This window comes from Drosophila guanche, unplaced genomic scaffold (assembly GCF_900245975.1).
Source record: "Drosophila guanche unplaced genomic scaffold, DGUA_6, whole genome shotgun sequence".
NCBI classification, from domain to species: domain Eukaryota; kingdom Metazoa; phylum Arthropoda; class Insecta; order Diptera; family Drosophilidae; genus Drosophila; species Drosophila guanche.
Window position 1 is genome coordinate 1,560,404 of NW_022995755.1, and position 15,628 is coordinate 1,576,031.

A 15,628-nucleotide genomic window follows, 5' to 3' on the forward strand; every position below is an offset into this window, starting at 1 on the left:
ATTAAAAATTAAAATGCATTGCCTGTTTATTAATTAGCTGATAAATCATTATCGACGAAAAATGAAAGCGTTTCGATCGGCTGGGCTGGCCTGCCCTCAATATAGACACGCGTCGTGAAAGAATGCCCAAGTCCCATGTCCCATGTCCCAAGTCCAAGTCCAAGTCCAGCTGCGAGTGTTCCTATGTGCCACCAAATGCGTTTGCGTTTGCGTTGCGCTCCCAAAAAAGGGCCAACGACATGTCGGCAGTGCCCCATCAGATTCGGCATCAGTCAGCCAGCCACAGACTGTGGCACGATTTGCTTGTTTTGGCGCACGTTCGTGCCGTTGTCTGTCCGACTGTCGCATGTCAAGTAGCCGCCCCAGAGAGGGCTGGCCCACGTATCACTTCGATAAAAGCCAATGTCTGTGTGGGCCAAGCATTCAATTGTCGATCGGTGCCAGAGCTGAGCTGAGCAGAGCAGAGCAGTGCCCAACGGATTACCAAAAGGACTAAAAACGAACCAACTCGAAATGGCCGCCAATCAGAAAATTGTCTTCGCCCTCGTCTGCCTGTGTCTGGGCTTCAATGTGGTCTTGGGCCAGCAGCAGCCCGCCAATAGCTCGGACAACGCCACGGATGTAGCTGGTTAGTACGGAAGAAAAGGAACACAAAGAATCTTCAGCAGCTAATCAGCTCTTTGTTCTTTTGCAGAGAGTCGCACCTTTGGGCATCATTTTCTGCGCCGCATAAGCTTCGCTCTGGTGCCTGGAGCCTTCGTGGTGGGCGTCATCACCACGCTGCTGGCAGCTTTGACTGTCGTCTCCATGAAGGGACTGGGCGTGGGCGTCATTCTGCTGGTGCTGGCCATCGGACAAATGCTGTCGCGTGCGCTGCCAGTGCAGGCAGCTGCTTATGCCGCCGCACCCGTGGCAGCTCCCGTGCCCGTCGTCTACTCGCATTCGCACACCCAGCAGCCCGTGTGGCTGGAGAAGGAGTGGTAGAAGTGGATCAGAGTTCGGGGCGAGAGAGCTAGCTGATAGCAGGCCATGTTATAATACCACAACCTCAGCGAGCATGCAACCAAATAATAATTTAAGTTTAGTTTAAATTATTTATTTATTTATTACAAAGTAAAGAATGGAAAGCATTGATTTCTGTCACTGTGCCCATAGAAAGTGAAACCTGCGCCTCATTGCCTATGCAGCTGAGGGCGTCGCTGATTTACGGTTCTTTTAACTGCCCTTCCGCAGTGCCAGTTCCCCCGACTTGGACGTGCGCACCCACACTCAGGCATAGAAAGCAAGGCAAAGTAAAGAGTTCCTCCAGCGCTGTGGAAATGGGTCATCTAGCTGGGATTGGATTGAATTTCTCTCCTTGCTGATGTGATGAATATCACTTTTGTCTCATTATGGTTAAAGACTAATTAATTAGACTCTCACTTAATCAGTGCGACAGTCACTTAATTGAAAAGAGACAGACACATCACTTTTCTAGCCACTCAATCATCTCGAATCCGGCTTCAATTGTTCCACTTTGTGCGCCAATTGAACAACTTTGTGCGCTGTCAGCGAAGAATAGCGGGACGGTGATCCTGCACAGACTATTGGATACTCTTAGTAATTATCGAGAGAGCTGGAATAAGTGTCAAAGCAGAGAGACAAAGCAGACAAGGCGCTTTCGGGGTTCATCCCTCAGTGCACATGCAAACAACAACAAACGAAAGCTGCTGTCTCTCTTTCTAGCGCTTGTCTCTCTGTGCATCGAGAGAGCGTGGTGAATTAGTGCTAGCTCCTCACCACAGCGGACAACGGCACCTCAGAAGTAAATTCCAATTGGGATTGTCAGCTGCAATAAGAAAAATAAGTTTAAGGGGAAAAATTTAAGTTTTTAAAACCAATTAAAAATGGTTCTTAAACATTTTTTGCTGTATTGAAAACTGAAGTTTAAGTGTAAAATTAAAATTGTGTTAATGGAAATTGTGTTCTAAAAGGGGTTCCCTTCATATCCACTCCCGCAAATATTCCTCTCTTAGATAGTGTACACAAATTTCTAATGTTTAGAAAGAGAAGCGGTTTACTCTTACTTGCTGGTGACACAGTTAACCCGGCTTGATGCACCGCCGAATTGCTCCCAGAACAAATGGGATTAGCGATCCAATGAAATGGATGCTGTAGCCAGGTGTAAATGGATAAATGTTTTGACTACGGCGGTAAACAAACGGATTGGCTGGCCATAAGTCAGGCAAATGGGGCAAGGCGGCGAGCGACATGCGGCAAAAGCAAAAGCAAAAGCAAAACTGCAACTTGACCCGCTAAACTAAATCTCGAATGTCTGTGCGAGCGTTGGCGAGTTGGTCGAAACCAGTTGGCCAGAGGAAAGCGGCCAAGAAATCCACTGGCTAAGGATTGCTGCTGGTACGATCTTGGCATTGAATTCAGTTCTGCACTGTCACTGCTCAGGTGCAGTTGTGTTGTTAAGCCGTGAAAAATAAACTGCAGGAAAATGCATGCCAACTCCACGAGCAACAGAGCCTTGAGTGTCCTGCTCGGACTTTGCCTCTGCCTGAGCCTCAATCGGGCCTCAGCGCAGCTTCAGGCAGCGGCTAGCGAAGACACGAACCCATCGGAGCAGCAGCCCCGTGGGCACTCGGCGAATAGTGTGTCATACTTTAGGGCGTCGATTCCAATGCGTATCTACGAGTGCCTGCGCGAGTCCAGCATGCTGCACTGCACCAAGTTGTATGTGCTGCAAAAAATGGAGGAACGCCGCCACATGGCCAGCTCGGGCAACCTGACCAGAGACTTTCTCGATCAGTTCTTCGGCGAGGAGACCCAAATGGGCAGCCTCATCTCACAGAAGTATCAGCAAATGTCCGAGAAGGAGCTGAATCAGCGGCTGGTCGTGAACTTTCAAAGATTCTTCAAGCATCGCGATCTCAAGCTGCACTTTCTGTCAGGAATGCTGTTGAAGATTGTGCCCAGCAAGGACAACAAGCTGAGGTTCTCCCTCAAGAAGGGTAAGTAGTGAGCCCTGTCCTGCCCAGCACCGATTGATGATTGATGCTTCACCCCTTGCAGCTGGCAAGTCTCGCGTGGGCCGTGCCAGACGCCGCGAAACGGAGGACCTGGAGCTAAATCTGATGAACATCCCTGCGATGGGCGGTGTGGGCGGCAACAGCGGCAGCGTGGAGAACTATGAACCCGAGGCGGAGGGTGACTCCAAGCAGGGTCTTCTCGGTGGTGGTGGTGGTGGTGCTTCGGAGGATGGTGGCGGCGGCATCGGCGTCGGTGGACTCTTGAGGCGTCGCAAGAAGAAGCACAGCTCCAACAAGCTGACCATCATGCAGGTGGCCGTGCCCATGCTGATCCTGCCCGTTGTACTGCTGGGCAGCCTGCTGCCCTTTATACTGCCCGCCCTAAAGATGGCCACCATTATGTCGCTGCTGATGAACAATGGCGCCTTCATGGCCGCCCTGCTCTACGCCGCACGCACACAGTTCAACACACATGAGGAACAGCAGCAGCACATTAGCTACAGTTAGCTATGAACAGATGTGGAAGAAACTTCATGCACTTTTTCACTTATTCACTCCATCTCTTTTCACTGTTCTTCTCACTTTCCTGCAATAAAGACTGTCTCTTGTGTTATGGTTTCATTTTTATAGATCTTTATAGATTTTTATAGATTAGAAAATGATTAAAGAAAAACTTAGAAACTTAAATTATGTGGGTGGCTTTCTACGAGAAAGGGAAAGGAATACATGACCTCTATTTGACTCTTTTTGATGGTATTTTTGGAACAATTAGAAGGTTGAGTTGTTGGCGAGAGAAATACTTCCTATATGCACAATACAAATTATTGAAAACGAATACCAGTTACTGTCTCCCCCAAAAACACTTGATGATTGATGGACTTAGCAGAGATAAATATGTTGCTGAGTGCTACATATTTTAATAATGTTTTGTTCTTTCCTAAAGCATCTAAAAGTGGCCTAAGCTTGGGTCATTTAATCGATTTCTTCAAAGTTATCCTTCTGCATCTGTTACTTCTGCGAGTTTTGGTAACTTTCGAACATTAACTTTCTGAATACACAATGCAAATTATGGAATACGAATACCAGTTGAAGGTTCCATCGGAAACACTTGTTGATTGAAAGATTTTCAAAATATATTGTTGCTTCTGAGTGCTGTACATTTCAGTTCTATTTGTTAATTTTTTAAAATGATTTACCTGCGAAATTTATAATTTATACAAAAGAAATACAACACAATTGGGTGGGTTTTTGTAAGTTTTTATATATTGTTGTTGGAAGAGAGTTTCGCAACTGAATTCGTTGGACTGGAATGTACAGTTTGGACCTATATGACTAACACAATGTACAAACGCATAAAAGTCGATGCTTAGAGTAGATCTTAGGGGGTACACTTAATGCTAGAACCTCTTGCGTAAATATACAATTAAAAATATGTAGATATAGTGATAGAGAGAAAGGGGGGGTTGGCAGATGCGTTCGTCCTTGAACGACAAGTGCGAGATAAGGTTGTGTAAAGAATTAATAAATGTGCAACAGATTTTGTGTTACCAATTTCGTGTGTGCACTTTTTGTGTTGTTTTGTTTTGACTAATCTCGAATAGTTTTCTTCTTGTAGTTTGTTTTTGTATTTGGAATTGAAGCCATTGATTTGTAAGACGCTGCTTGGCCATCGGGTCTCCCGTCGCTCCCCTGCTCGGACTTTCCCCATACACACTCGTATTAACAGACTGACACACACACCACTTATGAGTAGGCAGCATGGGCAGAGCATTCATTAATTGCTACTATTACCCGATTGTGAAATAAGAAATTTCGTTCGTTCGCTCGCTTAGTTAGGACTGGTAACTGCTTGGTAATTGGGTAACCCACTCGATGGGTCGACCGCTGCGCCCTCGCCTAGTCTCGCTTGAGGTCGGACTCCTTGTTCACAACGGTGGCGCCCTTGCGATCCTCCTCGCTAATGTCGTTGTCGTCCCAGCCCCAGATGGCGTGCTCCTCCTTCTCGTGATCCAAATGGGCCACCAGCTCGCTGGTGGGTATGGCATTGTTGTTGTTGGCATCCAACAGAGCGGCAATATGAGAGCCATCGCCAGTGCGCAGCGCACGCTTGTACACCATCTCCTGCGAGACGAACTTCAGATCATATGCTTGACCTGTTGAAAGCAGTGAGAAGAGAGGGACAACATTAAAATAACTGTTTCTGTTTACTGTTCCTGTGCAATGTGCATGCGAAAAGGTCACGGGCAGCGCAGTCAGCACACGCGCAGCGTAAAAGCGAACAGCCGCAGCGGCAGAGAAGCCACTTCGTATGTAGCCTATTCACAATTGATCGGCTGCTGCAGCGACAGAGAAGCAAGAAACTATTTGTAACTTCGTTTCTGTTCGTGCATTGCGAAATTTGACTACCTGCGTGCCGACCCCTGATTTGAGGGGGAGATTGGCGAGTACGTACCGATTCTGGCCATCACATCAATGAAGGCAGTGGTCCAGTTGAAGCTGTAGGTGCCCAGCTCGGCTGCTTTGTAGTCCCAGGGGAAGACGTGGTGATAGTTGTGCCAACCCTCGCCGATGGTCAGAGTCGACACCAGCTTGTTGTTTCGCGCACTAAAATTCACGTCGTAGGCCTTCATGCCGTAGAAGTGGGCGGCGCTGTTCACCAGCCAGGTGAAGTGCAGCGACAGACAGAATCGGAGCATCGAACACGTGAAGAAGCAAACGCGCAGAGAGCTGCCCATAAAATAGTAGGGGAAGAGCATGGGCACAACGAAGCAGCAGATGGGCATAACCACAAAGTAGAATCTGCAATGGTAAAAAGGATCGTAAGCTTAGCAAGGATTTATGAAGGATCGGTGTAAAGTTCCTGAACTTACTTCTTCTGGAACATCACCACGGGATCCTGTTCAATATCGCCCATCGAGATCTGCTTGCCCTTGCTGGTCACATCGGGATGCTTCTTGCACATCAGCCAGCCCATGTGGGCGAAGAAGAAGCCACGTCGCGAGTTGTGGGGATCGGCGTGTGTGTCCGTGAACTTGTGGTGCACACGATGGTCACGGGTCCACTCCCAGATGCTGTTCTGGAAGGCCAGCGACTGGCACAGCATCAAGAAGATGCGCAGCGGCAGCTTAGCCTTGTAGGCCTTGTGGGACCACAGACGATGCACACCGGCCGTGATGCCCAGACCGCCCAGGAACATAGTCGCGTACACTGCAAAGAAGACATCGCCAGAAATCAGTAAAAGTCACACAATTTCTACCACAATTCTGGCTGTACTCACCGGGCAGGAGCTCCAGGTAGGCGTTCTCGGCAAAGACCAGATAGAGACCATAAAGCGCCATCGAGTGCAGGACAACGAAGAGTCCCACGTTGCGCCAGACAATCTCCATTTGGAAGGGCTTGGTGGCACCAGCCTCGGCCGCCGCCTTCTTGGCCAGCGCCTGTTTGACGGGCGCCTTTGGGGTTGTCGTCTTCGTGGCTGAGGCAGCGGGCGCGGCGGCCCTCTTGTTGTTGTTGCCATCAGCAATGGCCGTTTCGGCCAGTATGAAGGTGCTGCCTATTATGTTGGGCGTCATCTGCAAAGCAATCGGAAAGCACGCACCCATTAGTATTGACATTCCCAGAGGTTGCTTCCTGATTTATGGCCTGTCACCGCCGGCTGCCGCCTTTGTCGTCTCAATCTGGGCACCTTAGAGATGCAAATCATTGTGTCGAACGTATGGGTGTTGCTACAACTCAGCACCAAACTCATTTGGTATGCGAGGCAGGTTCCTTTGGCTTTCCACAGATACGTAAAAGGCATCCCCAGCTGCACCACACCGCATCGCATAGCACACGACTAATTATGGACCATATTGAGGTGACGGCTGCCTCATCAGCGCGACCTTCGCCGTTAGCCAGCCAGCTTCAATGATACTTGAAGCTGATACAAAGATAACAAGCCGGAAGCGCAAAGAGAATGCCGAAAAATACGAAAAGTCAAAAACAAAATCCCCCCCAAAAAAACCATCAATAATTCGCTTGAACTTGTATTTGCATAACCATTCTTCTACGATCGTCTTCCTCTATGAGTCCGTTTGGTCTGTTTCGAAAAGATCTAGAAAGCGCCTCGCAAGAACAAAGGAAAGACAAGTGGAAAATAATGGAAGTACGAATCGAAATCAAAGTGCAAAAATGGATTAAACATTTACGGAAAGCGTGCTCAAAACATAAGCCATTGGTGTAGTCTGATAAACACACATTTGAATTTCTTTGAAGTTAATGAGACGGTGAATTAATTCAGGAATGGACTCATGCCACAGGGTTCAAGCTATACAGCTATACCCTTGAGGTTTCGTTAATACCTGTGATACTTGCACCTCGGGCCTCATGCGCCCTTTGCGCACTTTGAAAGGCAACACACCAGCAGCCACTTAAGTTGCTGCCTCTGCATTTGTCATTTGTCTCCATGCCATGCAATTTTGTATCTTTTTGCGAGTGCAACATAAATAACCGACTTTGCGAGAAGCCAGTTTCAGTTGCCAGCTGCCTAAATGGCTGATCTTCACCTCCTCTAGAATCTCTAGAATCTCTAGAATCTCTAGAATAGACAACCGGTTGACCTCTCTGCCTGTGCATGTTTTTATTGAACCAAACAAAAGTATTCTTATTGGCTGTGGTTGTGGCTGTTCGTCAAGCTTTGCGCATAGATTTCGAGCCAATAACTTGTTGCCATGGTTCAATGTCAAGTAGCGTGCCTTGAATTTATTCGCTGACGGCACTGGCTGGGGCCGCCGTTCAATTCAAGATTCGTGAATAGGCTGTGGCTGTGCATCCAGCTATACCATTGAATAATTTTTCCAGCTTATTAGAATTAGAATAAACTGCTGATTACAGTTCGATCGACGGGAAGGAGGTACTGAATTCAGCATCGTCATCCATTGAGGAATACGTAGTGGCCTTAGTTCAAGTCGAGCCATGGATAATTTCATGCAGCAGCCACGCGCTGCCATAAGCAAACTTGTTTCGCCACGGGCCCCACGAGAGGCAGAAGAACCTATTCGTATTGTATTTAACTTTTGCTCGGATCAGGCACGACGTCTAATCATCCTTACCGGAATATTAGCATAGTTAAGTAACCACGATAAATTTATGTATAGAACTGCTTTTGTTTCGGGTTCTCCGACGTCTCCGACGGCCAAGGTTTCTACAACAAGTTCTGGGGGGTTTTGGGTGTTGCTTTTGGTTTTGGTTTTGGTTTTTGCGGTTCTAGATTCTCTGAGCAATCTTTTCAGGGTTTGCTGTTCTGACTCCAACATATCTTGTGACGAACTTTGGCTGTGCGACACGAACCACGTCATAGGCGGACAAAACGCAGACATCGAGGGAGACTGAGCCGTAGCCGGAGACGATAACCAATAGTAATAAATATAATACAAAAATTGAATTGTTATGGAACCTGACTCAAATCTAATGCCGTCTACTGTGACTCGCTACGGTGGCTCTGTAGTGATTCGATACCGAGAAAGCTTCCATTGATCGATTCGTTCTGCGCACGCAACCCGCGACGCCTGTCGCATAACAAAAACCCCAATCATTGGGACTCAGAATCTGTGCTCGGAGTCAGACTTAGACTGGGGGTATTGGGATTGGGAACGTGACTTTGGCCTGGTGGTTACTGTTCTATATGCGGTTGGGAGCTTCAATACGCTCATGGCAATAGCAGTTCGCATTATGCGTGGCATCCATATTCATTCTTGGTTACTTCTGCCGCATTCGCAATTAGCGCGTGCGGCAAAAAGAGAGATTCTCCGGGGAATTCTCCCCCATAGAAACACAATGCCTACTCGCCTTGGACCATTCTAAGTATTTATCCAGCAAATTCCACTCGAACTTTTTAAGGATAGCATAATTATTGTATTATGAGGAGTACGTGCTTCTGCTTGAGTTTCGATTTGGATTTGGATTTGCGTAAGCACCCAACCAAAATGGTTCTTTCATAAATACTTATTCCTATACTATAGATGAATCACAAAGACCCCCTCGGATTAATTGTCTGTTTGTTTGAAGTGGTTTTGAGCGGGTTTTCTGTTGAATTTCGGCTCAAACTTTTACGATAGTTTCGATTTTGGTTTCCTGACTCGATTGACTTCCGCAAAGTGAACGCAGAGACGACCTCCTACATTAGTTGGGAGTACTCTCACACCTCACACTCACCTTTAAGGATTGTGTAGCAACAACTGGGGGAAATCCAAGATGAAGCGAATGAAAAAATTGACGCACTTTTGGGTTCGTTTTTGGCACTACACCGAAATGCACACGGGGTGGGGGCACACAAGAGTTCGTTCCGTATCCAGTCACTAAGGATACTCAGGCTCGTTCGGTTTGGTTAGAGAGGGTGTCTTGGGGGGTTCTTTATAATTAGTCAAGTTTAAGTCTGCTTTCGGCCACACGCACACGGCACGTCCACGAGGCGCGATGAATGCACGGCGTATGAGGGTACGGATCGAGTGGCAGTGCTTTTTAAGCGCCTAGTTCAAAGAATTCGCACACAGGCCACAGCCGAGTTGTTAGACGCGCCGCCGCTGAGCTGAGCTGAGCTGAGATGAGAGAGCACTCGGCTGGTTGTACAGTGTCTCCAAAGTTTACCAACACCGAAATTTAAAGCCGTCTCTCTCTGTCTCTCGTCGCTTGCGATTCTTTTGCTGTGACGTTCGGTTCGGTTCGTTTCGTTAAGACGGGGTCGCCTTTGCTGCAGCATGTGCTTCTGCGGCTGCGGCTGCGGCTGTGTGTGTGTGTGTGTGTTTGTGTAATTTTTTGGCGATGAGCGGCGCGTGGCTCTGTCCGAGAATAATCTAGTTGCCGTTTTCAGATCACTTACACTTTTCACCAAGAGGAAAGGGGAAATACCAACAGGGAGCCGCGCACAAGTTCACGTAGACCGTTCTCTCTCCCTCTACCTCTCCCTCTCCCTCTCTTTCGCGAACTGAACTTGCCCTGCAACTTTTTGGCCTGCTTTTCGTGCGCTTCTTCGTACTTGCTCAACGCAGACAGTCGCTCGGGTCAAGCAGATCAAACTGTCGGTCAAGCGAGCACGTCTTGCGCATTTCGGCGGTGATTTCTTTTTTTGTTCGTGCTGCTTACTAATGAAGTTATCCACTGCATACTACTGTTTCTATGAAAACATGTTATCAGTCGCATTATCCGCATTATATAATGTTCTTAATTCGCTCCGTATCTGGGCCATATATAACTCCGATGTGTGTCAGATGCCAAAAGCAAAAGTTTAACCAGTTTTTGCACACTTTGACCTTGCCATGCTCCATGCATATTCCATCCACCCTGACGTTCAAAGCGTCATGCCTCATCACCATCATAAACAGATTCTAAATGGCTTATTTTTCCTACAAACTTTTAATTGCTGTTTAGTCCGCACCAATATTTGGCTAGCGAAGTGACACACACGATTAAAAATAGGCCAATAATTGGCTTAGTCGCCCTCAGTTCTCAGAGGTTTGTGGACAAACAGCAATTACCGCATACCGACCAAGACCTGTGTGGCCCAGCAACCCGAAAATATGTTTACAGTTTTGCGTTTTTGTTGTTGCTGTTGCTGTTGCTGTTATTGGATGTTCACACCCAACGTAAAGTTGAAATGAGTTGTGTCTAATTTCTTGTTTCGTTTTTAGTGGCGGCAACTAAAATTGTTTGCCATCTTTTGGCCGACAGACAACTCGGCGTTGCGATGTCAAAAACCTCGCAGCGAAGGCTTCATATCTTGGCCACTTGTGGCAACATGGCCTGAAGGTCAAACCGGGCCATCATGCATCATTGCTTTGTGGTTGAATCAGCTAACCACAAAGTGACAAGTGTTGTGGCTACAATGTATCGAAAAACTACCATCGCTAAGTAAGAATTACTAGCTCGAAATATTCCCATATCGCTGCACAAAGGTTCCATAAGCAAACGGACTCAGTTGCCTTGAACGCCAGAACCAGAAATTCTGATTAATTATTAAAATTCTATAATTTGTTGTGTTAAAAATTACTAAAAATTACCTCAATGTCAGCAAAGGTCAAACATGTTTAGGATAGGTCGGAATTTCCTATACTATTAGAATATTTTTCAACCTTTTGATGTAATAGGATTTTGGATATAAATATTTAATGATAGCGGGCCCAAAGTCAGGTTTTTCCAGTCATATGGAAAGTAGCAGTGAAAATATAATTATATTTGAATGTAATGCTAATGGAACTGTGGATCTCTTTGGCTGGGAGTTTTAACAGAGATTTTAAGAAGTTTCCGCACTGAAATACGATTCAAAGATGATTTTTCAATTCGATTTGTATCACGTTTTGCCTGAAGACAAATCCAAATCCAAGTCCACTTGCACTAGCACTAGACTTCGCATACTACGTGAATGTGATGATTTGATTGCTTTCAATATAAATCAACATAACCCGAGAGTTTATTTTCAACACGTGCCCCACTAAATGGTCGTAAAATTGCAATATCTGTCGAGCCATTTGCTGAATGGGAACATTTTAATCACAGGCTACACACACCCCCAAATGTGCCATTCAGCGCGAGAACTCAACACGATTAATTGTTATAATTTCAAAATGAATTTTACTCATTTCCGAGTACGATTTAGCTGCAAAAATCATGAATGGCATTTTGACGAAACGCCTCAAGTGTACGTGATGTTTATGCAATAGAAATACCATAAATATTTTATGGATAATGCTGAAAAGATTTAGCTTTGAGACAGAATTTAGCAAAGTAAATTTAGGTTTGTTTATGGGAAGGCAAGATAATAGTGCAAAAAAAATAAAAACATGCAATTTTCTCGGAACTTATAAACATTTCCTTTACTGCAAAAGTAACATCCGGCGAAGTGCACCTAGTGTGACATTATTGATATTTATTTGCATACTGAATCAGAGGTATTTCTTCTGATTCAGCTAGAGGAATTCCCCATGTTCTTGGCCCACTGTGCACTGCAGTTTTCAAATGTGGACAGCCAAGTGTCAGAATGCAGAACGATAAGTTACCTGTAATCGAAAATCTCTTCTGTGTAATTGTGGGAAAAATAAAAACATTGTGGCTAAATGATTGTCATTGAGGGGTTTCTGCATTGAGACTAAAATGACACACATGACTTGCAAAGTGGCAGACAGGCAGTGGCATCTCGGAATGACACAGGGATTGTGTGTCGTGCTGCAGTCAAGGCCATGCCGTGTTCTTGGCAGAATCTTGAGTAACCACAAATTACACAATTAAGTGCCAGGGTCTCGAGCAGTTTTGTTGGCTCACTGACTAACCGAGCATGGCCCAGCCTTTCGGCCCCAACCTTTTGGCCCGTGGTTAACGAAACTTTTGCCTCAACTAACTTAAATAAAATTTCTCACTCTGCGCTGTTGTGATGTGATATGTGATGCCCGAACTAATTGCAGCTAATTGAAATGCATGCCTGGCGAGTCTTTCGACATTTTGTTGTCGAAGTAACTCAAGTCAAGTGACAGGCTGGCTGAGGCGGAGGCAAAGTCAAAAGATTTCAAGTGCAAAGTGCGTGAAAAATGGAAACATTTCGTGGCTACGCTCCTCCAGGTGCGGTCTCCACACAGCTTTAACCAAATATTTATGCAAACATGCCACAGGAAGAAGGCAATGTCAAGTCAACATTCGCATCAAATGTGCCATGAAAAAAATAGAAAAATAAACACAAACAAAAGCCTCATTACATGTCCGTTAAAGCGTACACGGTCTCAGATACAGATACAGCAACTGGCACACCGATAAAGATTGCTGTACGGATAAGGAGCACGGCCTAAATGGATTCTCAGGGCAGATATATAGACTTTGGAATACCCAAAGCTATCGGCAATCTCATTGTCACTTGTCACAAAACCCCAACAACGAGAATCGGCATAAAATATAATCGTATAAATCTGTTTTCAAATCCACATTTCACTCCAGCACACGCGTCCATTGGAGTTTTGTTCTTCTCTTTTGTTTTGTTCTTTTTTTATGTTCTTTTTTTTTTGTAGCTCTGGCCATTGGCCGCTCTTTGCGATTCTCAGGCCGTTCGTTTTGTCCAATTCATCAAACATTGCTTTTACGACTTTGAGGTGCTTGTTGGCCAGTATCCGAGTACTCGTACAACCCAAATCCATTAGTGCTCAACGCAAGATAATAAAACTGTACAGCTATTTATTAACAATTCTTGCGGCATTCAAACTAACTCAATGGGTTGGCGACTATTTGGCGGGAGCTTTGGGGGCAAATGTTTGTGTTTATTGCTGATCTTTGTGGCATTTAATAGCATAATTATTTAAAGCATATTTTAAGCATATTTACTTGGGTAATTGAAGCTGTTGGAGATTCATTTAGTTAACTTTTTAGGTGATTAATAAGAGGCGTTGCTGAGGAGAAGAGGAAGCGTGTTCAAATCTCTTCATTTAAATATTTAATATTATGTATATTATGTAAATATTATAATTACCAAAAAGAAAACAAAACGTACTACTGTCTGAACGTTGAAGGTTGAGTGTTGTCCAGCCTTAGAATGACTTATGTTGCTGCCTGCACATAAACACAAAGTTTATGGCCCATTACAACTAGTTAGCACACCAACGAAGTTGCCCAATTGCAAAACGAAAACGACAAAGTAACGAAATTAGTGGCAGGAACCTACAGAGCATTACCCATTCGTTAGCCCAAGTCGGGTAACTTATCATTCTGTAAAACAATGCAAAAACATTGATAAGCCATAAGCCGAAATGGAACCGAAATGGAACCAAATTGTTGCTGTAGAAATTAGCAAAATTGCTCACGTGCCTCACAGTCACTTGTTTTCTCTGTACGCCCACACCCGAAATTTTTCAGATTTTCTATTTTGGCATTTCCGTATGCCTGGGGAGAAGTTCGATTTCTGGCAGATTCTCGGCGTGTCCCCGGGGAAGTTGGCTGGACTAAGAACTCGTCACCAAAATGCTCGCTTCATTTTTTCATTAACAACTCGATCATGATCGGCATCGATAAGAACCGAGAGCAGCCTGCTTAGAATTCCGTGTGGGGATCACAAACCTGCTTCGCGTTTTAAAAAATGCCTTCGACCAGGTCGCAGATATATTGTAAGTTTTTATATAAATCTTTTTTGTTTTTTTTTTTTTTGGTTTTCTATTCTTCAGCTTTCTGTTACTGTGTGTAAGAAATTTGCATAAATATGCATGTACATATTTCTATTGGTCCAGCCACAGATCGGTCTTCAATGTACACGCTAATTTTGAATTCATTCCCAGTCTGAAAATAGATTCTCGAGGGGGGGGGGGGCAGCCCTTACCGATTGAAAACCAGTTGGTCAGCTTCATAAACTTCATGAGGGCTATGATAATCAGTCAAGGCTAACACGAGAGATAGATCTAGGCCTAGGCGCTATAACCTGAGCTCGTTTAAGAGATCAACAGCGAAAATGCACATTAAATTTTGGTAATTTTAAAAGGGAAAATGTAAATATATATTTTCCTGTCCCCACACGCCACACGTAGAACTTCTAATACTAGCTAGCGGCATGATAGAAGAAGGCTTTTAATACAAATTCAATTTATTTATAGCATAAGATAATTCTTTAGAATAAATTCTTTTGGGTGGAGAACAAGTTTTTGGCCAACACGAGACTGGCCCAATCTGAGCTCAGACTGTATTAATACACGCGGTCGGACCCAGCAAACATGAAATATTGGGAGAGCTAAACCAAACTTCCATTTACATTTAACCTCTCGACCTTTGACTTTGAAGTTAGATGCCAATGTAATTAAAATTGGATATTTAATTTATCACGGCTCATTGCAGACTGTCTGGTCAGTGATTTTTGGACTTCCGCTTGTCAGACTTCCGCATAGATGTAACAGTAAACCAGTTCCGACCAGCCGACTCAATTAAAATATGTAAATGGAAAACAAAGTCAAACAAAAACACAAACACAAAAAAAGGCCAATGTTGCGCGAAAAAAAGAAAACGCCAAACAAAGACAACACCACCCAAACTCCAAGCCTAACCTCGAGTGGCAGAAGAAACCGAAACCATAACCAAAACCAAAACCAAAATTAAAATCAAAACCAAAAGCCAAAGTGTAGCTCGAAGGAAAGGAACTCTGCGAAGCTGCAAACACCCTTGTGGCCAAAAAGTATAATTAATTACGAATAAACAAAGCTTAAGCTTTGCTGAACGAGTTTGTTGCATCCGCATACTAATTTTATTCTAATGGTTCCTGATTCTTTTGGCATCTTGATATGTTCCAGAGCTTGCACCGCAATCGTGGTACCCTCCGTGTAGGGTACGAAAAAAAAGGGAACCCCGAAAACAAGTTGCTGTCTCGGCTGGCTGATTGAATTTCAGGAAATACAAAATGCTAAGCAGCCCAAAAGCAAATTTGTAACAGGGCCCCACCAGCAAACGAGTTCTTGTCCCAAAGGCAGGCAGACGCATATTGATAAGCGTTCCGAGTGTGGCCAAAACTTGTTCGCATTCGAACCGTTGCACGGCCCATGGCTGCCCAGTCTGCGGGACGCTGGTACTGGGCCAGATAGCCCCATTGACTGATTATCGTTAATAATGCGATGCTGGCTGGCTGG

General features: G+C 45.0%; 3 protein-coding genes across 3 annotated transcripts; 2 read left to right on the forward strand and 1 right to left on the reverse strand.

Moving 5' to 3' along the window:
- Positions 1-441: 441 nt before the first annotated feature.
- LOC117589708 (protein apnoia) lies at positions 442-1,104 on the forward strand. The gene is made up of 2 exons (XM_034281873.1): positions 442-628; positions 695-1,104. Exons 1-2 carry the CDS (start codon positions 514-516, stop codon positions 982-984), a joined length of 405 nt encoding a protein of 134 aa, XP_034137764.1. The 5' UTR covers positions 442-513; the 3' UTR covers positions 985-1,104.
- Positions 1,105-2,485: 1,381 nt separating this feature from the next.
- Positions 2,486-3,524, forward strand: LOC117589747. Its single transcript, XM_034281928.1, has 2 exons — positions 2,486-2,999; positions 3,061-3,524. The coding sequence occupies exons 1-2, from the start codon at positions 2,486-2,488 to the stop codon at positions 3,522-3,524; spliced, it is 978 nt and encodes a 325-aa protein (XP_034137819.1).
- Positions 3,525-4,258: 734 nt separating this feature from the next.
- On the reverse strand, positions 4,259-9,511 carry LOC117589726 (stearoyl-CoA desaturase 5). The gene is made up of 5 exons (XM_034281898.1): positions 9,210-9,511; positions 6,295-6,589; positions 5,888-6,224; positions 5,470-5,816; positions 4,259-5,170 (listed from the first exon to the last, which is right to left on the reverse strand). The coding sequence occupies exons 2-5, from the start codon at positions 6,587-6,589 to the stop codon at positions 4,914-4,916; spliced, it is 1,236 nt and encodes a 411-aa protein (XP_034137789.1). The 5' UTR covers positions 9,210-9,511; the 3' UTR covers positions 4,259-4,913.
- Between the last annotated feature and the right edge of the window lie 6,117 nt (positions 9,512-15,628).

What these genes read in the sequence shown, in the direction of transcription:
- LOC117589708 (XM_034281873.1), top strand. Translation starts at nt 514, where the DNA reads ATGGCCGCCAATCAGAAAATTGTCTTCGCCCTCGTCTGCCTGTGTCTG. An exon ending in CAACGCCACGGATGTAGCTG is followed by an intron (nt 629 to 694) that starts GTTAGTACGGAA and finishes GTTCTTTTGCAG; the next exon opens with AGAGTCGCACCTTTGGGCAT.
- LOC117589747 (XM_034281928.1), top strand. Translation starts at nt 2,486, where the DNA reads ATGCATGCCAACTCCACGAGCAACAGAGCCTTGAGTGTCCTGCTCGGA. An exon ending in GAGGTTCTCCCTCAAGAAGG is followed by an intron (nt 3,000 to 3,060) that starts GTAAGTAGTGAG and finishes CACCCCTTGCAG; the next exon opens with CTGGCAAGTCTCGCGTGGGC.
- LOC117589726 (XM_034281898.1), bottom strand. Translation starts at nt 6,589, where the DNA reads ATGACGCCCAACATAATAGGCAGCACCTTCATACTGGCCGAAACGGCC. An exon ending in CTACCTGGAGCTCCTGCCCG is followed by an intron (nt 6,225 to 6,294) that starts GTGAGTACAGCC and finishes TCTTCTTTGCAG; the next exon opens with TGTACGCGACTATGTTCCTG. An exon ending in GTGGTGATGTTCCAGAAGAA is followed by an intron (nt 5,817 to 5,887) that starts GTAAGTTCAGGA and finishes TTACCATTGCAG; the next exon opens with ATTCTACTTTGTGGTTATGC.